Source organism: Chelon labrosus (genome assembly GCF_963514085.1).
Source record: "Chelon labrosus genome assembly, chromosome: 16".
NCBI classification, from domain to species: domain Eukaryota; kingdom Metazoa; phylum Chordata; class Actinopteri; order Mugiliformes; family Mugilidae; genus Chelon; species Chelon labrosus.
This window is the reverse complement of record NC_140349.1, coordinates 26169970-26197643: the sequence shown is the minus strand read 5'-3', so window position 1 is coordinate 26197643 and position 27674 is coordinate 26169970. Positions and strand designations below refer to the sequence as shown.

At 39.3% G+C, this 27674-nt stretch overlaps 2 protein-coding genes across 2 annotated transcripts; both read left to right on the top strand.

Moving 5' to 3' along the window:
- Window positions 1-616: 616 nt before the first annotated feature.
- On the top strand, window positions 617-14750 carry LOC311501472 (uncharacterized protein; the record flags this gene model as incomplete). The annotated part of the gene is made up of 24 exons (XM_084563315.1): window positions 617-1291; window positions 3114-3254; window positions 3366-3503; window positions 3586-3767; window positions 3908-4018; window positions 4113-4225; window positions 4877-5005; window positions 5094-5256; window positions 5345-5549; window positions 5630-5795; window positions 6878-7040; window positions 7134-7353; window positions 9313-9516; window positions 10099-10239; window positions 10977-11114; window positions 11244-11425; window positions 11521-11631; window positions 12363-12475; window positions 12558-12686; window positions 12782-12938; window positions 13069-13273; window positions 13380-13539; window positions 14275-14437; window positions 14547-14750. The coding sequence occupies exons 1-24, from the start codon at window positions 1093-1095 to the stop codon at window positions 14748-14750; spliced, it is 3837 nt and encodes a 1278-aa protein (XP_084419441.1). The 5' UTR covers window positions 617-1092.
- Window positions 14751-17570: 2820 nt separating this feature from the next.
- Window positions 17571-24605, top strand: LOC311501027 (sodium-dependent neutral amino acid transporter B(0)AT1-like; the record flags this gene model as incomplete). The annotated part of the gene is made up of 12 exons (XM_084562676.1): window positions 17571-17769; window positions 20246-20386; window positions 20470-20607; window positions 20694-20875; window positions 21113-21223; window positions 21303-21415; window positions 21519-21647; window positions 22648-22804; window positions 22890-23094; window positions 23193-23352; window positions 23489-23651; window positions 23744-24605. 12 exons carry the CDS (start codon window positions 17571-17573, stop codon window positions 23915-23917), a joined length of 1872 nt encoding a protein of 623 aa, XP_084418802.1. The 3' UTR covers window positions 23918-24605.
- Between the last annotated feature and the right edge of the window lie 3069 nt (window positions 24606-27674).

The following is a 27674-nucleotide window of genomic DNA, read 5'->3' as shown; positions in this document are numbered from 1 at the left end:
TAGTCACTTCAGTATTTGTGTATCAGCTACATCCTTTGTGTCTTCTTGTCTTGTCTACCTGCTTTTGACTGGAGACAGAGCTACTTTGTTAATGGAGCAGGGTTTTCTTCTTATGAATTATACTATCAAGAGACATCAGGGTTTAGGGGTCCTACTCATCCTTGTCTTTTGTTATGTTTATCTTCAAGAAAGTGTAAGCTGAGTAGTCAGGATTTTATTTCTCTTTTGTTCTCACCAGATATAGCAAGCGTATCAAGCATGTTTACAACTTCGGACACTACTCATTTTGAGTAGTGCCCACTGTTGCACCCTCACTTGTTTGTTCTGCACTTCTGCTGTTTAATCTGTCCATAATCATCAAACCTCTAAAAGAACCTCGTCCACCTGGTTCATTTTTACCCCAGCAAGCTAGTATAACACATAGTGAGATGTTTTTTTTTTCTGATACTGGTCATAAAACACAACTAGTCAAACTGAATTCAGCAACACATAAACATTCAAAATTCAAGACAGACATTGAGAGACCATTCTGGTTAGCCTACTAGCTGTGTTGATATTTTTTTTCTCTCATGTAGGGGAATCTGATTTCATAATTATGTCTCCATTTGTTCATGATATCCTGTATTACAAATCATGATTTTGTTAGCCATGGTTAGGGTTAGGGTTATAAGTCGTTCTTATATTAACAGTTGGCGAGTCTTTTCCCCACAGAACTGCTGTTCTGCCTTATTTCTGGAGTAGCCAAGAACCCAGCTGTGGATTGTGGAGTTCAGCTGGTTTAACCTGCAATCTGGATATTTTGGCGACGTTTCAGTTTTTGACAAGATTATTTGATTCCAAAGTTTTCCACTTAAAAACTTGCATTGCATGAACCTACCCCAATACCCTATTAATTATTAGCAGGGATATTTTATGATGGCTACACACATGTCACCTCTTTCTCATCAAGAGATGAGATGGATAGATAAACTCTGAGGTGAAATGTGCAAAACACCGTCACACACATCATTAGCACTTCTGCTCTCTGACAGCAAGCAGCACAGAGACTTCCCCAGCACTTAATGAGGAAGCCTGTTTAATTAAACAGACACCATGAGCTTGAGTCTTCGCAACACTGGGCTTGATGACCGGATCCCCTCCCATGGGGACCTTGAGAGGATGGAGAAAGAGGAAGCAGGGGACAGGCCCAAGTGGGACAACAAAGCCCAATACCTGCTCACCTGTGTGGGCTTCAGCGTAGGCCTTGGTAACGTCTGGAGGTTCCCGTACCTGTGTCAAAGCCACGGAGGGGGTAAGCTCTTTATGGTGAAACTGAAAAAGAAATGAGGAATGTCAAAGAAATACTGTAAAACTGCTCTCTGAAGGTTTATTGGACATTTTGTGTTTGTCTTTAATTTAAAAATGTTTCTTTAAATATTTATTGTTCAGTATTATTCAGCATAAAATATAACACATTCCTACCGACTACTGTACATTCTGTCTGCTAAAAATTGTGTCTTTCAGTATTGCATTATACTTTTCAATATGGTCACTGTTTGCTTGAGTGGAAATGTATTTATTGAAGGCAGGACTCTGGTTTGGGAATATAAAACCAGTAGATACATATACATACATATTTCACAATGCAAAGCTGACACTATGAAAGCAAAATTAGTAATTGTGAGGCTAATATAGATTAATGTTAAATATTAACTCAATCAGGTGAATAGAAAAGAAGTAAAGTTGGAATGTTCTTTTTAGATCAAATATGTTTTGATTTATTTTCCATTTAGTCACAGAGACTGAATTTTACATTTAGTTTGGTAATAGGGTGACCTAACAGGAGTGAAGAAACTACAACCTCACAAACACTCAGTGGTTTTCAGTGTTTTCTTGACCTTTGCCTCTTGGCTGCGATGGGCCTCAGCACATGTATACATAAACATGGCCTTGTTGCCCTACGGGTGATCAGATATCTCTTATCAGATAAAAGTGTCATTATCAGATAAAAGTGTCCGAGCAGCACACAGTACTGCACATATAGAAATGGTGCTGTTATAAGGCTGTATGAAATGGATAATCTGCATCATTAAAATAACGCTGTTACGCATATTTGCTTCTGTAAACTAATTCAACTAAATGCTAGCATGGTAACACACCGTTTACCACGGTCATCATAGTTTAGCATGCTAACATTTGCCAGTGACAATTTTTTGGCACATTGGAGGCAACAGTATATGTCAGCATGCTAATTAAGATTGAAGTTAAGCATGTTGGCATGCCAAAAATTGCATATTAACAACACAGTGAGAGTGTTATTAACTACAACTAAAAAACAATATTTTGACCTAATGACGATGCCAGAAAATTAAAAGTTAATGGATCACCATAGTTATTACAATTATATATTACACATAATGTTATGGCAACCAAATTTTTAAGAGCTGAACCACCACCAGAACAACACCCCAACAAAACTCTCCATAGGAATCACAGACACGAGCTGGAACCATTTTAATAGAGGAAATCCAGTTTCTCAACAATATTACTGGTCTTGTCAATTAAGTAAAAACGTGAGCTGCTTTAGTGTAGTAACTAAAAGTTCTCCGAATATCATTTAGAAATTGAATATGGTCGCCATCTCTCTGCATTGGGCACGGCATGTCAAAAAGGCGCAGGGACATCCATTGATTATACATGAGGATTATAAATTGCTGTGTCATTCAGCTTTTCCATATCAGCTGATTTCAATCTCTGCTATCTATAAAAAATCCTGACAACAGAGTGAACTTTCAGCCCTGAACCTGCTCCACCTGCACCTTCGTTGTTGATAATGAAGGCAATACAATTTCCTTTATTAGTTGCCATTATATTGCAACTGTCTCTGCAAAAGTTTTACGTGTTCAGAAAGACTGATAACTGATGATTGTACAGGATGTATTATTAGGAACACTGGAAATAAAAAGAATTATGAAGATAATAATGAACTTGCGAAGATCACATAGAGTCTGCCATAAGGGAGATTATTTCTATTTTGTTGAAAGGTTACAGTAAACATAATGTATCTGAGGGATTCTGTACATGTCTACCTTTTATTTTTTCATTTATCTAAGTTTACATTGGTGTGTTCCCAGGAGCTTTTATGATCCCTTTTCTTGTCCTGGTCGTTTTGGAGGGTATCCCTCTGCTGTACCTGGAGTTTGCTATCGGCCAGCGTCTCAGAAAGGCCAGTGTAGGTGTTTGGGCTGCGATTAACCCCTATCTGACTGGTGTTGGTAAGCACACAATAGTGGCTATTAGTCCAGCTTGTTATCTGGTAGATAAACATACATGAGCGATGTCTGCATTGCAAATGTGACCCAGTTACTTTTACCCCACTATTACAGGTATTGCCTCCATGACCGTCTCATTCTTGGTGGGCTTGTACTACAACACCATCATTGCCTGGGTGATGTGGTACTTCTTCAACTCGTTTCAGACCAACCTGCCATGGAGCCAGTGTCCTCTCAATGATAATCTCACAGGCATGTCACCATTTAAGCGGTCTTCAGTTTCAGTCTAATAATTCACAGACAATTCAAACTATTTGCTTTTCCATATCTGTAGGTCTAGTGTCAGAATGCGAACGCAGCTCTCCAGTGGACTACTTCTGGTACAGGACAACATTGAACACTTCAGAGACAATCGAGGAGGCTGGAGGCCTCCAGTGGTGGATAGTATTATGCTTGGTTGCTGCTTGGAGCGTGCTCTATATTTGCTGCATTAGAGGGATTGAGACCACAGGCAAAGTACGTCTGCTAAACTGTCTACATGTCTAATAAAATAATATGCTCCCTAATGTTCCCTTCCAAAGTTTTCCAGTTATCCATTTTTTCAGACAAGGTCAACCATATGAACCTATTATTTGCTCCTCTTTCCTTTCCCTCAGGCTGTGTACATCACCTCCACTCTGCCGTACGCAGTCCTCACCATTTTTCTCATCAGAGGCCTGACTCTGAAAGGCTCTGTGGAGGGAATCAAGTTCCTCTTCACACCAGATGTCAGTATAGTCATCATTTAATAAGTTTCTCACTGTCTTCATTAGCCTTGAAGACATTGTCAGACACTGTCATGATAATATTATGAATTTATAGCTAGATGAGTTGGTGAATCCTTCCACATGGCTGGATGCAGGAGCGCAAGTTTTCTACTCCTTCTCGCTGGCCTCCGGAGGTCTTATCTCATTCTCCAGCTATAACTCTGTTCAGTAAGCACACATGACTACATCACAGTTTATGTTCAGACGACATGATCCCAGTCTTACACCGATCAGCCACAACATTAAAACCACTGACCAAATAACATTGACCATTTTGGGACAATTCAGTGTTCTGCTGGGAAACTTTTGGACCTGGCATTCATTTATGTGGATGTTACTTAGACATGTAGCACCCACCTAGACCAGACCACACACCCACACCCCATAGCAATGACACGCCTTGATGGCAGCAGCCGTCCCCAGCAGGATGCAGGTTGACACACACAAAAACACTTTAGGAACAACTCAAAAAACATGAAGGTGTTGACCTGGCCTCCAAATTCACTAGATCCCAAACTATTCAAGTATATGTGGGATGATCCACAGAGGCCCCTCCCCTCAACCCACAGGACCCAAAGGCCCCCACTAACAGCATTCTGTTGCCAGACACTACAGGACACCCCCAGAAGGCCCATGTCCATTCTCTAATGAGTCATCCTCCAAACAGTTTTGGAGGCACAGGGGAGACCTACACAATATTAGGCAGGGGGTTTGACACAGACTGGATTGTTACTGACGATCGTTTGATAAACAAAACTGAATGGAACTGAATAATTTTATATATAGTCATTGATTTGTACTTTTTTCTTTTTCTTCTAGCAATAATTGTGAGCAAGATGCTGTTCTCATCTCTATTATTAATGGCTGCACCTCTGTCTATGCTGCCACCGTTATCTACTCTATCATTGGCTTTCGAGCAACAGAGCAGTTTGATGCTTGCCTTAATGAGTATGTAAACTAAAACTAAAAAAAAACTGTGCTAGCTGTGTCTGCACACGTTTTTCAGTCACTAAAGTTCCTACATCGTCTTTTTCAGAAACATTGTGATGCTGCTGAATGCATTTGACCTAGCAGAAGGGAGCATCACAGAGAGCAACTATGATGAAATGCTACAAAGGCTCAATGGCACGACCTTGGGGTCAGAGGTCATTCAAGAGCTGGATCTCAGCACCTGCAACCTGAGGAGTTTTCTTAGTGGTGTATGGTATTTTTGAGGCCTTCTCATGATATAGTGTTCATTGCTTCATTGCCAGTAAAATTGGTCCATCAAGCGCTCTTGTTTTCCAGGGTGTGGAGGGTACAGGTCTTGCTTTTATCGTGTTCACGGAGGCCATCACAAAGATGCCTGTTTCTCCTCTTTGGGCTTTGCTGTTTTTCATCATGCTCTTCTGCCTCGGCCTCTCCACCATGTTTGGTAGTATTGAGGGAGTAGTGGTTCCTCTGCAGGATCTGGAAATCTTCCCTAAAAAGTGGACCAAAGAGGTGCTCACAGGTATACAGCACAGTCACACTGACATACGACATGGGTTTGATGAGAAGCATTGTTATTTTAAGTGTTGTTTTGGATTTCAGGAATTGTGTGCCTCTCATGCTTCTTGATGGCCCTGATTTTTGCCCAGCGGTCGGGTAATTACTGGTTAGCTCTGTTTGACAGCTATGCAGGCTCCATCCCTCTGCTCATTATCGCCTTCTGTGAGATGTTGGCTGTTGTATACCTGTATGGAATAGATAGGAAAGTGTGAAAGCCACTGTAACTCCAGCAGAAGATAACTTATTATTAAACTTTGAGTTTATATATATATATACATATTATCATATATCCATCCAGTCTCATGGGAGTTCATGAAATAGTTGTCCCACATGCGACTCAAATGAATGAAAGTCCTTTATGTGACCAGAGGGGACACACCCCAGAGCGATATTTGTCTTTTCACTTGCCACACTGCAGCATCATCCCACTTACATGTGACTTACAGACTCATTCAAAACTGGTCAAAGACTGGAGCATAAATGGAGCTGAGACGGGCAAATGATGTCTGGACAGATAGCTAGCGACCTGAGACAGCACTCCCCTCATTGAAAGTGGCCACTCCCTTCTTTATATAATATTATTAAGTAAAAATCCACCCAAGTACAGTTGTTATTGAGGAGTAAATCTGATACAGAGATTACAGCCGCCTTTGCACTAGGCTGTAAACATGTTTATTTCCGCTGTAAAGTTGGACATTAAACTGTGGAGACTGATTCATGTTTACAGTCAACCTGAAGTGGTCATTTGAGGAACTGCAGTTTGTGGCAGTCCCGTGGTGGCTTAATTTGTCAGACCTGGAGGCTGCTGCTTGCTTCATACTAGCTGTCATCTGCAAGAGCGCACAGTGAGGAAAGGCAAACCAAGCAATTGCTTGAGGCCCAATCAATAAAATGGGTAAGGGGTGCCCCAGATGGCACCCTTTCAGTATTTTTTGCAATGACAACCATATCAAGGCCCTACACTGCTTCTGCAATACTCCAAGACGTCCCCAGAGGCACCTTCTATCTACTCTATGACAGACTGTGTTAATCTGGACAAGGAGGATAGCACATATACATTTTTGCATAGGTCCCCCAAGAAGCTAGGGTTGCCACTGGACGTCGGGATAAAACAACAAAAAAAAAAAAAAAGGAAATTCATGCCCTGTACACAAAAATCAACTGATTACATTTCATGACTAAAAATTGCTGTGAGGCAGTGTATGTCTGTATTTATGTACAACATCAAATACTACAGAGATATTACAATATCAGATCTTTTTCATTTTTCTTTTTTTTTTTTTTTGTCAGGTTTAACAAAGACATTGAGTTCATGATAGGACACAGACCCAACATCTTCTGGCAGGCCATGTGGAGAGTGGTCAGCCCTTTGATCATCTTGGTCATCTTTATATTTTTCTTTGTCAACAAAATCAGAGCCAAACTGACATACATCACCTGGAATCCAAGTTCGGTATGATGGATAAAAACCGTCATCCCAGTGACAAATTCAAACTTCATTCATTCATAACTAAAAGCTTACTTCAGTTCTTTGTCATCGTTACAGGCAAACTTCCCAGTGTTGGAGACATTACCCTATCCTACTTGGGTTTCCACTATTATCATCCTTCTGGTGGGTGTCCCCAGTCTTATGATTCCAGGATATGCTTTGTACAAGTTAATCCTAAAATGCTGCTGCAAGAAAACTAATGTACATGGCATCAGTACCACCTCTGCCGAGATCAACATGTTTGACACTCCGAAAAACATTCTGTCGGACTCACCAAGTGTGAACTGACATGCTAAACTGATATGAGCCAGTTCAGACTTTGTTAAAGTTTTGCTTTATTTTGTAACAATTCTGTTTTGGTTCATTTGGTAGTATGAACCAAATGAAGTAAGTATGTAAACTGAAAGAAGAAAATACACGTATAAATACATTAGTGTGTTTAATGTCTTTACTTGACCTTGGAACATGGCTACCCTGAAATGCATTAAATAATATGTGATTCAAGCAGAGAAACGTTTTCATAATTAAAAACCATGTCATGCACAGATTTACCAAAAGGTAAATTTTGCATTATTTTAATGTGACATGGTCTGATTACAAATCAAAATCCTGTATTTTGACATGCATTGTACTCATACATGTAGACTGTAACAGCTATTATAACCCTGTAACTTCATCATTTATGTATATTTTAGTATAGTCTTTTCTGTTCAAAGAATTAAAGATTTGTAAAATTGAATCTATTTCCATAACTTCTCACTATTTTCTTTTTCCACTCTTACATGATGACACACACAAAAAAGAGAACTAACATTAAAGAATGCTTAGGTAAAGTCCTGCTTCACTGCATGCTGGTTCACAACAATGGCTTACTGTGGCTCTTAATAGTCATATGAATTCCAAATGTAGTGTCCCTATTTTGAAAAAGGTTTATTGTAAAGGTCTGAAATGGCACTGGCCTCAAGAGACATGTGCCTATTCATAAAGAAAGAAATTGTACAGATTGGAGCATACTTCTTTAAATGTGTTGCCTGTATTTATTTGAAATATGGGCAATACATACGAAATGGGAAATAGAAAGCCTTAAATAGTATTACATATGTTAATTTTCCCGTAAAGAAATGTTAAATTTGGTTCCCGGACACAGATTCTACATATCCAAGGTTCACTTTGTCTAAAGGTACATTTACTGTATCATGTACGTGTTTCCCACCAACACTAGTAATGCACATAATGCACATGTATCTATATCTATATGGACATCCTAAAAGGAACCCTATATATGACTTCTATAATTTTACAGTCCAAATATGCAACCCTGTAAATGCAGACGCCAGCCTTTCTGTGGTTAATAATTGTAGAATTAGAATGGAACACTGATAAGGTTTATATGCACTTTGAATTGCTTAGTTATCATGCTACAAGAACAACATCATGATCTATAACAAACAAGCTCACAAAATTCACTTTGACAGCTCTTTGTTATTTTGACATTTACTCTGACATGTGTCATTGTGAGAACATGGACCAAATGTGCATGTACAGACTGAAATAATGTGCTTGTACATCACCGTGCAATAAACCCATCTGATTTCCCAAGGACTATAAAAAGATGTGGCCAGATGGTTAAGATAAACCATGATGGAAACTGCCTCCAGCTGTAATATCATGTTTTCTCTGTCAGTCTAAGTGAGACCAAAATGTGCTTTGCCACCAATTCACTTGAGATCTGTTTATTGGCCTCCAACAAAATCTTACATTTAGGAGAAACTGTATAATATATAATAAAAGACCTCTCATTTTTTGTGTCAGTTTTTCCAACATCCCATGTTATTATTTCTCCCAGCAAGGCTTCACAGATTTAGGAACACCAAACTTATCTACAGGGAACTGAGTTGGTAGCAGCATCTCATGTGATGCATTAACTATTATCAAGGAGGTTGCACCTCCTTCCGGTTAAAGTTGCTGACATCACATAATACAGCACAGACTGTAATGAGCTACTGATAACTGCAGTTTAGTTTAGGTGTCACAGTAAATACTTCAGTTCCCCTCACAGGACAAACAGTAGGGGTGAAGGATTCCGAGGGAGAGAGTCAGGAGAGAATCAGTAACTGCTTGCAGAGAGAGGAGATACATCTGGACAGCACACAGCCACTTGAAGAGTTGCAAGTCTAACAACTGGTTGTCGAAGGGAGACTCAGCGGCTTCATCTTCTATTTTCATATCCAGTGAGCCACCATGAAGCTGAAGTTACCAAACCCAGGGCTGGATGACCGAATCCCTTCTCATGGAGACCTGGAGAAGATGGAAACGGAAGAGGCAGGGGACAGGCCCAAGTGGGACAACAAAGCCCAGTACCTGCTCACCTGTGTGGGCTTCTGCGTGGGACTTGGTAACGTCTGGAGGTTCCCGTACCTCTGTCAAAGCCACGGAGGAGGTAAGCAGCAATCATCAGAATCTGGTTTATTTCTGTTAGTCTTAATTTAATATTCAATAACTAAACACTTCTTTTTTCTTACATATTGTTCCTGAACATCATAACTTATCATATCTGGGGGATTCATAATTTGGAATTTTCATGGAAATGAAATGAGTCTAAATTTATTTGCAAGAACTTTGTTATTATTATTATTTCATTCTTAAGTGTTTTGAAAATTAATTTAGTGTAACTTTGTGACTTGACTTTTTAACAAACATCACATATCAAATCAATACTTAGAAAGGCATATTCTAACTATGTGTTCAACAGACAAGTTTCTAACAAAAATACAATATTTCATTGTGTTTCTTATTTTCAAACTTTCCTGTTATTCAAATAAAACAAGTGAATCATGATCTTGATTTGTGTGGTACCTATTGTATGTAATAAAACATGTACAATGCTTTTAACGGTTTATGGGTCTCTTTATGGGGCCACTTTTGTGAATTAAGTTGACTTTTAAATATTTACCTTCCTCCCTTAAAGTGTAGAATAAAATTAATCACAGCACATTTACCAATGTGTATGTGGTACTTCTAGGAGCGTTTATGATCCCATTCCTTATCCTGCTGGTCCTGGAGGGAATCCCGCTGCTGCACTTAGAGTTTGCCATTGGTCAGCGCCTGAGGAACGGCAGTGTGGGAGTGTGGAGGTCCATTAATCCTTACCTGACAGGAGTTGGTGGGTACAAAAAACATGCCCACTTTTATTTCGATTTATTTATTTTTATAAAAATGCTCATCATGGTTGCTCTGTAGGGAAGTCACTTTGGTCAAAACTGAAATTTGATGGATTAAAATTCATTTTATTCAGGCATTGATAGTCCGCACACAATAAAATGTACTGGTGAACCAAAACATACTTTCAAACATCTGGGACAAACTGGGATCTCTTTATCAAAATTTTCATTTAGTTTAACTTTCACCATAATCAGGTGAACCTTTTGTATTTGGGTTGTCTACCAAATTAGTACATTTGTCCGATTCTGGTGTATGTGATATTTAACCCTCGTGCTACCCTCTTGCATGATCTCTATCTGTCTGTCCATTCGCTTGGGGTCCCAGAGACCCCAAAGGTAGCACGAGGGTTAAGGAAGGTCTTGAGGGGCATTCTTCAGATTTGGAAGAATCATTTACTTGGACCCAAGGATGAGCTGCTTAAAATTTGGTGGTCAAAGGTCACACGCTTTTGTTCATAAATGTCTAACAGACCAAAATGAGGAGGTGATGGCATTTTATAACCAAATGACCAAAGTTCAAACTTTACTGTTTCATTGCATTGCTTTGCAAGAACAATTATTATTTTTTTTTTTATAAATCTGCATTACTCTGCACAATATTACAGTGTTGCATACATAGATTTAAATTGTTACTTGTCTCGTTGGCGTAGACTGTAATTCTAGTTTCATTCTGTTCCAGGAATTGCTTCCTTGCTTGTCTCATTTTTGGTGGGTGTGTACTACAACACCATCATGGCCTGGATCATGTGGTATCTCTTCAATTCCTTTCAAGACCCTCTGCCTTGGAGCCAATGTCCTCTTAATGCCAACCGCACAGGTATGCCTTCATCTAACAAGACCACAGGAAGGCTATAAAAAAATCTAGATATTTATGGTTTGTTGTTTCCTTCAAAAGTTACTGACATCCTCTTCCATGTTATTTCATCTGTTCATCCGTCCATTACAGGTTTGGTGGCGGAATGTGCACGGAGCAGCACTGTTGACTACTTCTGGTACAGAGAGACTCTGAACACATCAACAGCTATTGATGAGTCTGGGGGTGTGCAGTGGTGGATGGTGCTAGCCCTGATGTGTGCCTGGACTCTGCTCTACGTCTGCTGCATTCGTGGTATTGAGACCACTGGCAAGGTGTGAAAGTTACGTTATATTTGAAAAATCTAAGGTGGGAGTTACTCCTTTATGTAAGTTTATTCAACTCTATGTGCCATTCCTTCATTTCTTAGGCTGTGTACATCACCTCCACTCTCCCGTATTTGGTCCTCACCATCTTCCTTATCAGAGGATTGACTCTCAAAGGCTCTGTAGAGGGAATCAAGTTCCTCTTCACACCAGATGTAAGCACTCTTGTCACATATCAACCAACATTTGTCTGTAAGATAGATGCAAGAATTTGACAGTAGCTTGACGTTTTGAAAAACAAGCTTGCATTATAACTGTGTCGCCAAGTATGGGAGCCCATTTGCAATGTGGTTGCAATAACGACTGAGTATGCCGCATCAGCAGATGTACTGTTTATCCATCTGTTTCAATGAGTCATGATTTTGAGATATGCTAAACCAACTAAACAGGTTTCATGTTTCCGCATGTTTGCAGTCTTTATGCTAAGCTAAATCGCGCCTGTTACCACCTACAGTGGTGACAATGGTTTATGCATACACATTTTCTGTATTGGCATTCCTCTAATCCTTCATGCTTATGCACACAAAGTTCTCATTCTTGCAGAAACACAAGTTTGCCACCTTGAGTGGACATAGAAAATTTCAAAAGATGTCTGCAATAAACCTCAATTATAGTACCAATAAAAGATAACAAAAATGATACTGAATGTCAAAAGAGTGTGCTGCACGTACCAATACATACGTAATAAACTTGGATAATTACTTTAAAAAAAATTTACCTGATGCAATAACAATCTATATATATATATGGTAGACCTGGAACATCGAACAAAAGATAAAAACTATTATGCATTACTGTCACACATTAATTATTAACAATGGCCAATTGCAGTGAAAATATTCAGCAGGAAGTACATAGCAGTTTTACTGAGAATATTTCTTTTTAGGTGAATGAGTTAATGAATCCATCAACCTGGCTGGATGCAGGGGCTCAGGTTTTCTACTCCTTCTCCCTAGCCTTTGGAGGTCTCATCTCCTTCTCCAGTTACAACTCTATCCAGTGAGTAAATGTCTCAAACCGCAGATAAGCTCTCCGTTCTGAAGTTCCCCTCACTCAGTCTCCCTTCAAAATGTTCTTGCAGCAACAACTGTGAGCAGGACGCCGTTCTCATCTCCATCATCAATGGCTGCACCTCTGTGTACTCTGCAACGGTTATCTACTCCATCATTGGTTTCAGGGCAACGGCGAAATATGACGACTGCATTGGAGAGTGAGTTTCAGACAGCCCGAAAGGAGAGTTTACAACCAAACAGTGTGATAAATTTGTACTAGGCTGACCTCATGTGAATGTCCTTGTTATTGCAGCAACATCTTGAAGCTGATGAATGCCTTTAACTACCCTGAAAACGACATCACAGAGAGTAACTACAATGATATTCTTACCCACCTGAACCAGACAAGTCCAGATATCATCCAAGGATTGCAGTTACAGACCTGTGACTTGCAAGCTTTACTAAGTCAGGTTAGTATGGAACTCATATGTTTTTAACCATAGATCTGAATGAGTTTATCAAACATCTATTTCCTTTAAGTGTCTCAGAAATAGTTTAACATAAGATAATGTTTAAAATGTATGGCCCATACTCCTTTAGGGTGTGGAGGGAACAGGATTGGCCTTCATCGTTTTCACAGAGGCCATCATCAAGATGCCCGTTTCCCCTCTCTGGGCAGTCCTCTTCTTTGTCATGCTCTTCTGTCTTGGCCTCTCAACTATGTTTGGGAGCATTGAAGGAGTTGTGGTTCCTTTGCAAGATCTCAAAATACTGCCGCGTAGTTGGCCCAAAGAAGTTTTTTCAGGTAATTATGTAAAATTTCCTACTAAATATGAAATACTTTTTTTTTCACTTTAAACATTTTGATCTACAGATAGGAGTATAACCAGTTCTTTGTTGTTTTCTTTCAGGTCTGACTTGCATAGTTTCCTGTATTCTTGGCCTCATATTTACTCTACGCTCGGGGAACTACTGGTTAGCTCTTTTTGACAACTTTGCGGGCTCCATCCCCTTACTGGTCATTGGATTCTGTGAAATGATTTCCGTCATCTACATCTATGGGATAGATAGGTGAGTCTGTCCATAAGATAATCCTTTAATGTATCCCACAGTGTCCATAATAACAGACTTTACATATTCCCAACAGCCTTATCCTTTCTTTATACCTCTATTAAGTAATAATAATATATTAAGTAATACTGTGATTAGCTTTCTAAGCCTCGATGGCTTCTAAATGAGAACATTTTTAGATAACCTAAAATCCGATCAGATAGAGATGTACCCTTTTAAATCCTAGCACGATTCTAGAGACTAGTTATTGTCACATGAGACAGAGATAGTTGCTGAGCAGGCATGACTTGGTGAGTTCTATTTCGTGAGGCACACAGCAGGAAATGACAGAGCATATTGTTTTCTGACCTTGGAGTAGAGATAATGTGTTGCAGCCATCACAGACGAGATAACGAAGTACAGAGTGTCTCTTGTGATGTAGCAACACTATGGTGTGGAACGTGGAATGTGTGTGTATTTTTTTGTTAAGGATGTTGATGAAAGCAGTGAACGTGACATCTGAACTGTGCAATCAGAAATTTGCAAAAGAAGGCATTATGCCATATTTTGTCATTTGGTACACAAACTTGGATTAACGTAACAAAGTCCATCTCAGGCTCCACCTGCCGGGCACCCACTGACAGCCACACGTGCTGCTTCATTTACTGTGACTAATAAAAGTACAAGGTTGACCTTTTATGGGTGTTCATTCTCACTCAGCTACATTAAAATCTATCTCTTATTGCTTCCAAACAGGTTTAACAAGGACATTGAGTTTATGATTGGCCACAAGCCCAATATCTTCTGGCAGGTGACATGGAGGGTGGTTAGTCCACTCATTATGGCCGTCATCTTGATTTTCTACTTTGTTACACAAGTCACCAAGAGTCTCACCTATTTGGTCTGGGACGAGGAGGCGGTAAGTTTGCTCTCGAATGAAGACTATAAACAATTTGTTGTTATTTCAGATCTCTTGTGTGTTATACGTGTGCTATAAATTGGAAAAATTTTCTCTACTCTGGCCACAGGAGAGTTTCCCCACCCTTGAAGCACGTCCTTATCCCTCCTGGATATACGTCATCATCTTCATCTTGGCCGGATTTCCCAGCTTAGCCATCCCCTTGTTCGCCATTTACAAATTCATCCAGAGGAAATGCTGCAAGCAGAAGGACAGTGACAGTACACTGGACACTATCTCTGCCAAAATACAGATGAATGAGAAAAAGTTTTAGACACACTTAGATCTTTCAGCGTGACTTGCTTCATTGTTGTCATATGCTGCTTATTGATAAGGCTTTTGTAATATTTGTGGCCTTCTGTGTCATGTTTCATGTGTCAGTGTGCCTTGTGTATTCAAGAAATAGTTTTCATTTTGGAAAATATGCAGTGTATGAAGCTTAAGTACAGCTTGTCAGTTTAGCTTGGCACAAAGACTGAGAACAGAGGAAAACAGCATGGCTTTGAAAAAGTCAAAATGTGTTCGAGCTGTTTTCCTCTTTCTACTCATCTTCTCTAAGCTAACTAGTTGTAGTTTCATATTTAGCACACACATGAGTAATTTTTTTTCATCTATTCTTTGTAAGAAAACAAATGAGCTTATTTAACTATTCTGTTAATATTATAAGTTTACAACATGCACATGTCTAATGTATAAAAATGAAGTTTTATTTGAAGATATTGTAAATTATCCTCAAAGGAGGAATCACTACTGAGTAAAACCTTATACACACTGTCATAATGTTGTTAATCAAAAACAAATTAATATATCATGGCATCTGTGCCTTTTAGCCCTATCACTCGGTTTTTGGTGTGCTATGGAGGATGATTGTGAAGTTTAAATGTTTGATGTGTACTGAAGCACTGCACTTATTCTGACATAAACTGTTATATGTCAGAATGATATATACTGTTATAATCTGTTTCTCATGAGTTCATACTTCAAGAGCAAACTATTTAAATAAAGTTCTTTTAAGAGTTTATCCTGGTGACACATTTTCATAAGAGCAAATTCTAACACTAATAGACAGATCTGAACAAAATCTTAAACACATGAGCTACTTTCAAGCTGCAGGCAAATATGATAGACAACTTTATTGATCCCTTTGGGAGGTTCCTGCAGGGACATTGACATCTCCATTGCATACAGCACTATGCCAAATATGGCCAAATCAGATTTATTTTCTTCTATTTTTTTTTTTAATTATTATTCTATATGCAGTATGGCCCTCCAGCAACGTCACAAGATTTATTTCCATCCAGTGTTGCATTAATTTCTCACCAAGATCTTGTATTGATGATGGGAGAGTCTGACCACTGCACAAAGCCTTCTCCAGCACATCCCAAAGATTCTCAATGGGGTTAAGATCTGGACTCTGTGGTGGCCAATCCATGTCTCACGCTCCCTGAACCACTCTTTCACAACGCATCATCTTGAAATATGCCAGTGCTATCAGGGAAGAAAAAAATCCATTGATGGAATAACCTGGTCATTCAGTATATTCAGGTAGTCAGCTGACCTCATTCTTTGAGCACATAATGTTGCTGAACCTAGACCTGAGCAACTGCAGCAACCCCAGATCATAGCACTGCCCCCACAGGCTTGTACAGTAGGCACTAGGCATGATGGGTGCATCACTTCATCTGCCTCTCTTCTTACCCTGACGCCCCCATCACTCTGGAACAAGGTAAATCTGGACTCATCAGACCACATGACCTTCTTCCATTGCTCCAGAGTCCAATCGTTATGCTCCCTAGGGATTTGAAGCCCTTTTTTTCCAGTTAGCCTCACTGATTAGTGGTTTTCTTAAGGCTACACAACTGTTCAGCACCAATCCCTTGAGTTCCCTTCACATTGTACGTGTGGAAATGCTCTTACTTTCACTATTAAACATAGTCCTGAGTTCTACTGTTATTTTTCTTCGATTTGATTTCACCAAACGTTTAAGTGATTTCTGATCACAATCAATCAGGATTTTTTTTCCGACCACATTTGTTCTTCAAAGACGATGGTTCCCCACTATCCTATTAGTTTTTAATAATAGGTTGGACAGCTCTGAACCCAATTTTAGTAGTTTCTTCAATCTCCTTAGATGTTTTCTCTGCTTGATGCATGCCAATGATTTGACCCTTCTCAAACAGACTAACATCTTTTCCACGACCACAGGATGTGTCTTTAGACATGGTTGTTCAAGAAATGAGAAGCTACTCATTTCATCAGTTGGGGTTAAATAACTTGTTGCCAGCTGAGAGGTAATCTGCCATGCAGTAATTGTCCAATAGGGGGCTTGTACCTATTTGCTTAGTTAAATCCAGGTGGCGATGTTTTTTTTGGCCAGGCAGTGTAGATTCAGAATCATCACATTTCTGTTGCTTAGTGAACAGAAACGTCTGTATAGAAGCAGTATCTGTTGCTCCATAAAACGCTATTAACAACTAACAATTTGGCAGTAAAGGAAACCATAATGGGTTACTTCAGGGGCTGATGTCCATACAAAGACATGTAGCATTCTTTTGTGCACAAGGGGTCATTTCACAATGGTAACAAATCTAATGTCTGCCAAATCAAATTCTTCTTCTTCTACGTATTATTATTATTATTATTATCATTATTATTATTATTATGGCAGTAATGATTATAATAATAATAATAATAATTATTATTATTATTATTATTATTATTATTATTATTATTATTATTATTAACAATTATTATTATTAACAATTATTATTATTAAAAATAATAAAGATAATAATAATAATAATAATAATAATAATATGTCCTCACTGGTCATTATTATTATTATATAATAATAATATATAATAACATATCTGTATGGTTGTACAAAATTATTACACCGATTACCTGAATGGCTATGAATATACACAAAAGAACAGAGTGTGCCTTTGGTTTATCTACGCCAGATAAAGAAAACGATTGTAAACTTGTTCCAACAATGATCCTATCTGTACGTTCATACGTAAACACTTATCCCTCGCTGAGCTGCAAAGGTAGCAGACACTTCTTCTGTGGCTTCAGTGCACATGTGGTCATCATGAGACTGGTACTTCCCAACCCAGGACTGGATCACCGTATCCCTCGACATGAAGATTTGGAGAGGATAGAAAAAGAAGAGGATGCAGACAGGCCCAAGTGGGACAACAAAGCACAGTATATACTAACCTGTGTGGGCTTCTGCATTGGGCTTGGTAATGTGTGGCGATTTCCTTACTTGTGTCAAAGTCATGGAGGAGGTAAGTTAAATGTACATATTTGGTTATACTGTCAAATGATCGCTAATGTGTGGTTGTGGTACTGAAAAAAAGATTATGCTATTACTGGAATTTACAGCATTTTGCAGTTCATCATGTATATGAGTTTTCTGAGGAGCTACAGAAGCTTGTAGTATCACCCAAAAGCTAAAACATTTCATTTTCAATAAAATCTCTGGGAAGTTAAATATATCACTCATTCATAGCTGCAGCAGAGTGCCTGTAAATTAGCTGTAGATCCAAATCAATGATTCTTGAGAGTAGTAGGTTTTCTGAGGTAATGGGTAACCTTTGGTGTGGTTTATGAGGTGCAGGCAGAGACCCTGGGTTCATCTGTACACTGCTTAAGTTGAAATAGAATGGTAACAATGTTTTGCTATGCATTTAAAATGCATATGTGTGTGTGGAGGTGGGTGCGTGTGTGTGTGTGTTTTCAAATGAAACTGCATTAAGTTAGTTAAGTGAGGCGCACAGGGAATGGAAAAGCATGTATATAATGAAAATATAATTTATTCTTTTTCTGTGACTTATTAGCCAGACAGTTTTAAGCACACAGACTTAAAACCACAGTTCATTGTCCATGCTATCAAATGTCAAGACTTTGTGACTTTTGTGTCCAACAGTATGTGTACTATAGGCTACTGATGGACCCAGTGTTATTAAATCACATTTAATCTTAAGAAAACAACTGATTAAATCATATCAAAACATGTATAATTAATTATAGTCATAAACTATGCTTATCAGCATAGTAACAAATCTGTATTCCTTAAGAACTTACAGTCGTTAATGCCTAACTGCTAATAGTTATTGTTATCATAAGCATTTTAAATTGGGCACAGCACATGTTGCGCTTCAAACATGCCAAAGTGTCCACTGGCTATATTGTGTGTATATATATATATATATTTTATGTTGTCAATTAGGCGTGCTTTGTTCAAAACATAAAACTCTGAGCAACTCCGAGAACTGCAGAGTATCCTTAATAGAAATGACTCAATGTCTCTTCAAAGCAACTGCTATGCTGTGTTCACACTATGAGCAAAAACGTAATACTTTTACAGTCATTTACAATAGAAATACAAAGTAATACCTGATACTGAACATTTTGACCTGACTGCATAATATATACATGGATCTCAGGGAATAAGCCAAACAACGCAACAGGATTCATCCTCTGAGGACCTAGTTTGGTGAAGCACATAACACACCTTTTGGATTTCATTATGCGGCGTTTCAACTAATGAATAGAATAAGAAACCTCTGCATGCAAATGGACTTTCCTACAACCAATCAGAGCCATTTTATTGTAAACAATGAACTCAAAGGCATTCAGATGACATGTATGACTAAGCTGCTGTCACTCTTCTGTCTGTCACATAAAGCAATTCCAAACAATTGATTGGCCTGGCTTAACCCTTTAACTAACCTAACCATATTTGGTAACTTCTGCACACATGTTGTGAAGACAAGCTTTTTTCAGTTACGTCTTCTGGCCAAAGTTTAAATTTTTTGAGCCGTCACGATCTTGAGAGAGCTATCCATGCCCTAATTAGTTCAAGACTGGATTACTACAATGCACTGCATGCTGGTGTCTCCCAGTCCTCGTGCAACTCGTGCAAAATGCAGCTGCTCTTTTAACTAGCACTAAGAGAAGAGAGTGCATCACTCCTGTCCGTAATTCCCTCCACTGGCTTCCAGTTCATTTTAGAATTGATTTTAAACTTTTAATATTTGTTTTTAAAGCTCTTAATGGCCTCGTCCCATCTTATTTGTCTGAAATGTTGACAGTTCATGAGTGTGGTAAAGCTTTGGGGTTGTCTAACCAACTCTTGTTGGAAGTGCCCAGGTCAAAATTTAAACACTGGGGTGACCAAGCCTTTTCAGTTGCTGCACCCAGGCTCTGGAATAAGCTCCCCACTGACATGCGTCTCATCTCTGACCTGGGTCTTTTCAAATCAAAACTTAAAACATATCTATTTAGAATGGCTTTTAATACCCGGTAGTGTGGTGACACTTTTATTTTATTTTCCTTTTTAACCTATTATTTATTATTTTTATTTTTTTCCTTTTACTCATTTACTTGTTTTCTGGTGTGTTGTTTGATCTCTGGTAAAGCACTTTGGTTCACCTGTGGGTTGTTGTAAAGTGCTATATAAATAAAGTACATTTACATTTACAATAACACTCTAGGTTTGAAATTATAAATTTCCAAGTATTTCAATGAGGGCCCTATAAATGCCAGAGTAGTAGTTCTCAACAAAGCGACTCCTGGCCAAGTTTATCTGGCTTCCAGGCTACAGAGGACCTTGATGATGACAGAATTACATGACAATCTATCCAAACTTTGTTGTTGTGACATCTCAGCAAAGTGAGGACTGAGGACTAACCAGCAAACATTTCCATCCCCTTTGTCACTTTCTCAACTCCTGAACCGCTCATCCCATTCATTTTCCAGGTGCCTTTTTGATTCCCTACCTCATCCTGCTGGTGCTGGAGGGAATGCCTCTCCTGCTGCTAGAGTTTGCCATTGGTCAGCGACTCAGAAAAGGCAGCGTGGGAGTGTGGAGGGCCATCAACCCTTACCTTACTGGTGTTGGTAAGTAAACTCGTCACTGTAACAAAATTAGGAATTTGGCTTATTGTGAGTGACAATTTACACTTAATGCTGCTGTATTACAGGTATTGCTTCTATGCTAGTGTCCTTCTTGGTCGCACTGTACTACAACACCTTGATAGCCTGGATCTTGTGGTATCTCTTCAATTCTTTCCAAGAGCCGCTGCCTTGGACGCAGTGTCCTCTCAATGAAAATAGAACAGGTATTTAATCACACATCTTTAGAACCCAGAAACACACCAAAGACCTCAAGTTGCATCACTGACCATGTATATTTATTCCCCCTCAGGATTTGTACCAGAATGTCAACAGAGCTCCACTGTGGATTATTTCTTTTACCGAGTGACTCTGAACAGTTCGACGGGTATCGCTGACTCTGGAGGAATCCAGTGGCCCATAGTAGTCTGTCTGCTGACCGCCTGGACTATCGTTGCTATCTGCTGCATAAGAGGAATTAGCACTTCAGGCAAGGTTTGTTGAACCTTAAAGTCATTCTATCATCCATGCTTCTTTTTGTTCTTCTTGCTACGAATGTCATACATGTCTTCTTCAACTTGTCAACTTCATGAGTTTGTTGGAAAATGTCTTCTGCTTACTCAGCTCAGCTTAAAATATGCACGATCCTGATAGGTATACACAATTTTATTATATTACTGTACACAGCTGCCTAGTTTTAAATATAAATTTGTGTATTTGCCTTGACCTCAGGCAGTGTACGTCACAGCCATCCTGCCTTACATAGTGCTGGCCATCTTCCTGATCCGAGGACTGACTCTTAAAGGAGCTTTCAGTGGGATAAAGTTCCTCTTCACACCAGATGTATGTTTCATAATTGACAGATTTTTTTTTACATCTCATTGATCTAACATACATCACAATGCAATCATCAACCTTGCAGGTGGAAGAATTGATGAAACCAACAACATGGTTGGATGCAGGTGCCCAGGTCTTTTATGCATTTGGTTTGGCATGGGGAGGCCTCATCTCTTTCTCAAGCTACAATCCTATTCAGTAAGGCAGTCACATTTGGAAGACGTGAGCTTACATTTAACTTTGCTGTCATGATGTCATTTAAAAAAAAATCACAAGATATGTTTTTATTTCTTTTCCCAAGCAACAACTGTGTGCAAGATGCTGTGATCCTCTCTGTCGTAACTGGCTTCACCTCAGTCTATGCTGCTGCTGTAACCTACTCCATCATTGGCTTCAGGGCCACTGAGAAATATGACACCTGTATCAGTGAGTGAGTACTGTTAGCTTCAAGGACGTTTTGTAATATACGACAATTATTCCTTTCAATTCACTAGTAGGTGAAATTACATAAAAAGTCCTGGCATTTACAGTATTCAGGTCCGGGTGTCTGTGGAGACGCTCTCTCTTGAAATCAAATCTCATATGACATATACAGTTAGTGAAACACGATCCATCACAAATCAGTTATCTTTCTGGCCGATACAAAAGGTGTTGCTAACAATCAACTGACTGACAATGACACAAAGGTAAAACTGGACGTTTATCAATACCAGTTATGCAAACTTTGGACTATTGGTAGTTCGGACTTGACAAATTAGATTCTGAAAACGGAGAGCATGGAGAGCGTTCTTGAATTGCATACTGGGATACCTGGCTGTACCAAGTCCACACAAGTTGCCTCTCAATATATCCTCTATCAAAAGACATTGTACATATCCGGATATTTAGACTGTACTTGTATATGATGAAAGAGTTACTGAGTGTCACCACTGTGTAAGAAAGTAAAAAGTCAAAGACCAAAGTAAAAGTCTTTTCCTTTGGCCACACCAGCAGGGTGACATGGATGAGTTGGCTTACAGGACTGGAAGTCAGTGCACCACTTCAAAACTTAAGTACATTCACATGAGCTTAAGCTGTACTCTGTGTTTGATGCTAACTAAGACATGTTAGCATGCTGACATGTCTTAGTCAGACCTGCTGAATAACAGCCTCTTAGCATAGTGAGCATTTAGCTACACAAGTCTTAGTCAGACCTGCTGAATAACAGCCTCTTAGCATAGTGAGCATTTAGCTACACAAGTCTTAGTCAGACCTGCTGAATAACAGCCTCTTAGCATAGTGAGCATTTAGCTACACAAGACACTCTCTTTTTCAGTGTAGGTATGTATGAGTATTAAGATAAACCAGAACAGAACAGAAAATCTGAGTGCATTCTTAAATCTCTCTGCAGAAATCCAGACTAACTAATCTCTGACATAATTTTTCCCCAGTAACATCATGGCATTATTGAATGCATTTGGCCTTCCTGAGGATAACATCACTGCAAGCAACTACGATGCAGCCTTCAATCATTTGAACAGCTCCTATCCTGATGTTGTTCTTGGACTGGACATCAAAACCTGTGACATGCAGAAGCTTCTCAGTGAGGTGAGGTTTTGATGGAGATGCATCAGTTATGGAGATGCATCAGTTATTCTAGCTTCTCTCTCTAATCAGTGTTGTGTTTGTTCAGGGAGTGGAGGGGACAGGTCTGGCCTTCATTGTTTTCACAGAGGCCATCACCAAGATGCCCGGATCCCCGATTTGGTCCGTCCTCTTTTTCATTATGCTTCTCTGCTTGGGACTCTCAACCTTGTTTGGCAACATTGAAGGAGTGGTGGTCCCTTTGAAAGACCTAAATGTATTCCCAAAAAAATGGCCCCATGAAGTACTGACCGGTAACTCGTCCTTTAACCTCAAAATAAAACAACTTCTGCATTTATTGCTTCATTGTTCGCAACACAAACTAACTTGTCTTTGTGCATGTGTGTTCCAGGACTAACATGTCTTGTGGCCTTCATCATCTGCCTCCTGTTTGCACAGCATTCAGGAATTTATTGGGTCACTCTCTTTGACAACTTTGCTGGGTCGGTTCCACTCCTGACCATCGGATTTTTTGAGATGATAGCTGTTGTTTACATCTACGGCATTGACAGGTTTGAGCTCATTCCAACTCTTTGTCTGTTGGTGCTTGTGTATAAAGTTAGGCGCACTAAGATGGCCTGGATTTTCAGTAACATGATGTATTTAAAAAATGTTTCAAAACTAATTAAATATTCTCTCATGTGCCAGGTTCAATGAGGACATAAAGTTCATGGTTGGACATAAGCCCTCCATCTTCTGGCAGGTTTCATGGAGATTTGTCAGTCCTCTAATCGTCTTGGTTATCTTAGTTTTCTACCTGGTGACTCAAGCCCAAGAGAAGCTCACATATTTAGTCTGGGACCCAAACTCTGTAAGATCATTTTACATTTTCGTTCATTACAACTTACATAAATTATACATGCTTAATCAAATCCATTTATCATATTGTTTTATGGTTTACAGGAGACGTTCCCGGCTCTGGCATCAGTACCTTACCCTTCTTGGATCAACGCGATCATCTTTCTTTTGGCGGGAGTCCCGAGTCTGGCAGTGCCTCTGTTTGCATTATGTAGGCTGGTCTTTGTGTGCTGCAGAAAAAAAAGTTGCGGGGTGAAGAAATTGAGGCAGATCTCCTGAACAGTTGTAAAGCCATACAATTTAAAATACAGGAGAAATCAAGATTATTTAGCAAATCATGTTACAATATATTAACATAATTTGAAATGCAATGCTTTGTCTATTTATATTCATGCACAGTTTCTTGAAGCACACTACTGATGTTTTATTGATCCATTTCATTACTCACATTCCACGTATTTCTGTTCCTAGCCATGTTTTATACATCCTTTTTAGAGAGGAGCATGTTACTCTCTAACTGGAGTGCACTTGCAGCTGCTGAAACAATTTTTGTCTCTATGAAATTAAAGTTTAACTTTACAAAAACAGAATGAAAAGTCATTAACAGGACCACCGGACATAACTGTACACTACTAATATTTGGACAAGTGGGGGATGTAGTCCACTGAATTGACCAAGTGAGGGACACGGCATACTGATAGAACAAACAGTGGTGGAGAAGTCAGAAGAGATCAACATATTGCAGCTCATCTGTCTGATGTCACATGACAGAAGAGCTACAGAGCTGTTCTTAAACATGTTAACTGACAACTACAGTGGTTTCCACTCCTCTCGTCTCCTCTCTTTTGTGTTTCTAACCATCCAGCCTCAAGATTTATTTCACTTATATATAGCATACAAAATGACAGTGTAGTCTCCAGAGGTTGCGCTAGACTTTTACGTTGTCTGTCATTTTGACTGACAGGGTCATAAAAATCCTGTCATAATCTATTTTTACCTGTCACTTAAATTTTTAAAATGATAATAATACAATTCAATAGCATTTAATATTCATTAAAATGTCATTAACTTTAAGTACTTTTTCAGTATTGACAGTATTGACTTTAAATGGTAGGAAAAAAAGCGCTAGCGCTAACAGCTCTTAGATGGCACAGTAGGGTTGAAGTGCTTTGGTGGTATGTAAACTCTTTTATTTTGCACAATTTGCACAAAAACTCAGTCTAGTCAGTCCTAGCAACGTGCTTTCATCCGATTCCTCCATTTTGGTAGCCGTTAGCCACATAGACATATACATATATATTGTATATATGTCTATGGTCCATGGTTAAGCCGAGCTCTGGCGTGTGCATCAGTATAATCGGTGTACCAGGAAATCGTGCCCTGATAAAAGTTCCGTGATGTTTGGATCGCAAACTGCGATTCGAGACAAGAGTCAATTAATAAGGTCACTCGCCACCAAGTGGTCAGGGGTGTGAATATGACAGATGGCCTTCAGATTTTTCCGTCACAGTTTTAAAAAAACGATCAGTGACAGAAAATATTCGGTTAACGCGACCCCTGTTACTCACCTGATATGGGTGAACAAATGTTTTTTTAAATTGAAAATTGTTCGCGGGCGGCACAGTGGAGAAGTGGTTAGCACTGATGCCTCACAGCGAGAAGGATTGGCCGTAGGAGTGCGTGTGAGTGTGAATGGTTGTCTGTCTCTCTGTATTAGCCCTGCGATAGACTGGTGACCTGTCCAGGTTGTACCCCGCCTCTCGCCCAATGACAGCTGGGATAGGCTCCAGCAGACCCCGCTACCCTTAACAGGAATAAGCGGTTACAGAAGATGAATGAATGAATGTATTGTTCACATAGAATGGTGGCATTGCTCCCCCAAGTCTATTTTCAATAAGTAAATTCAATATCACTTATACTTAAATAAATTATTAATTAGTGACTCGAGGCTACGCACGAGACACGACTCCCCATATAGCTCTAAGCTATATGGGGAGCCACGAGACACTATAGACGGGTTTCCCGTTTACAAACATTACTGGGTGCGTGCGCATCCAGGGGGCAGAAAGCCAGACTGACTACGACAACAATCTTAAGTATTGAAGCTTTTTTGTTTTGTTTGTATATAAATGCACAACTGCAGACTCAATAAAACGTGATTTTAGTTGGATCTGTTTGTCCATCTTTAATTTTGCAATGTCACTGTATATGTATGGCTATAATTATCATGTTAGGCGGGTAATGTAAAACGTAGCCAATTTTAACAGCGGCATCAATCGGACAGCCCGATTTTACTTTTAAATTAAAGTTAAGAACCCTTCGTTTTTCTTTAGTCACAGAGCTTACCTGGCTTGCTCACATATCTTGAACATTTAGCTGAATTTACATTTTTGTAGATTTCGAGCTCTTTGTCATTTGACGTGCTAAGATATGTCGACGTGCAGGCTACTTGCTAAGATATGTTGGCTAATGTTTACATATTTCGTGTTTTAAGTATTAAAATACAACCCGTAGTTAAGTTCAAAGGGGATATCTCCGAAGTAATGATCCAACCGGCATGCTATAACAACATTAGCATTCGCAAACGTGATATCAGTTAGCTAGCACTAGCTGCTAGCCTGCTACGAACAGATTTACTGAACGCAATGTCTTTTGTTTACAACTTTGTTAAACTTTAACATGAATGAACGTGAACATGGACGAGCATGCAGTGCTAACTTAAACTCATAGATAGAGAATTAAGATAGCTCTAAAACAAAACACCATCTGGACCCCAATCTGCCCTTTTTATGGTCTGAAGCCATAACCTCCTCCGGTTTTTTGCAAAAGTATGATTCCCCCTAGGAATATTAAACATCTGGCACTCATCACTGGCTCTTTTAGCGCAGCCAACACAACAACTCCTTGGCATTTTGACTGTACTACTACTACTACTAAACGAAACACGCAAAGATTCAGTCCTCCTCCGTTATCAACACTCTCTGAAAAGACGTCTTTCTGCCCCCTGTCTGCGCGCGCAAACACTTGTGACGTTGACAAGAAATCCGTCTATTGTTCTTCTGCGTGTTTCTTCTATGTTATTAGTGACTCGAGGCTATGCACGAGACACGACTCCCCATATAGCTCTAAGCTATATGTTCTTCTGCGTGTTTCTTCTATATTATTCATCTTCCGTACCTTTTTTCGATTTCAAACTCGCCCCGCAATTTTGGGGCGACACCGACAAAAATTACATCAAAACGTGCGCCTTTATCGGGATCGGTGTGCTCTTACTTTTATAAGGAATCCACGAATTGTTCGCGAATTTATTCGCGAAAAACTGCGAAAATCATCCCATTGAAATGAATGGGAAACTGCGAAAAAAGGAAAAAACTGACACTTTTGAGGGGCATTTTCAAAAGCTAACTCCTCCCGCAAAATTTCACCTAGAGACTTCATTTAAACTTTAAAATGTAAGTAAATTTGTCCTCTATAAAAATACCATTCAGATTTTTGATATCTTTTATACTTTTCGATCAATCACTCGTCAATCATCGTGATCAATCATGTGAAATTTCTGAGTTTATAATGGGTGTGTATTGCGTGGAATGTTCGGCCTAGAGTGGGGGACCTCACAGGCTAGAGTGAGAGAGGCTGTCTGAAATTCACTGAAATTTTTCTCTTTCCACACTGCTCCTGGGCACATCTTACATCGTAGACATTAGATTTTTTCCACTTTTGTAGAGGAACTTGTCCTGATTCGTACAATGTGCTCGCCTAAGACGAGACATTTTCTGAATTTGAATGGCGTGCCCCAGAGTGAGGAGTGTCCCGCTCCAACTGCCAATTAACTCCCATTCAAAATTTGAAGCTGATTTTCGAGGAAAGCTGAATCCACCCTCTTCTTATACTCACCACAGTTTCCACAATATTTACTCAAGAGACACCAAAATTATATCAGTGTGTTCGGGAACTTCTCCTGCCAATCACTGTCTGTTTTTTTTTCTGATGTGAGCTTTGGTTTTGCCTCACTGAGCCCAAATGCGAGGACTGTCAG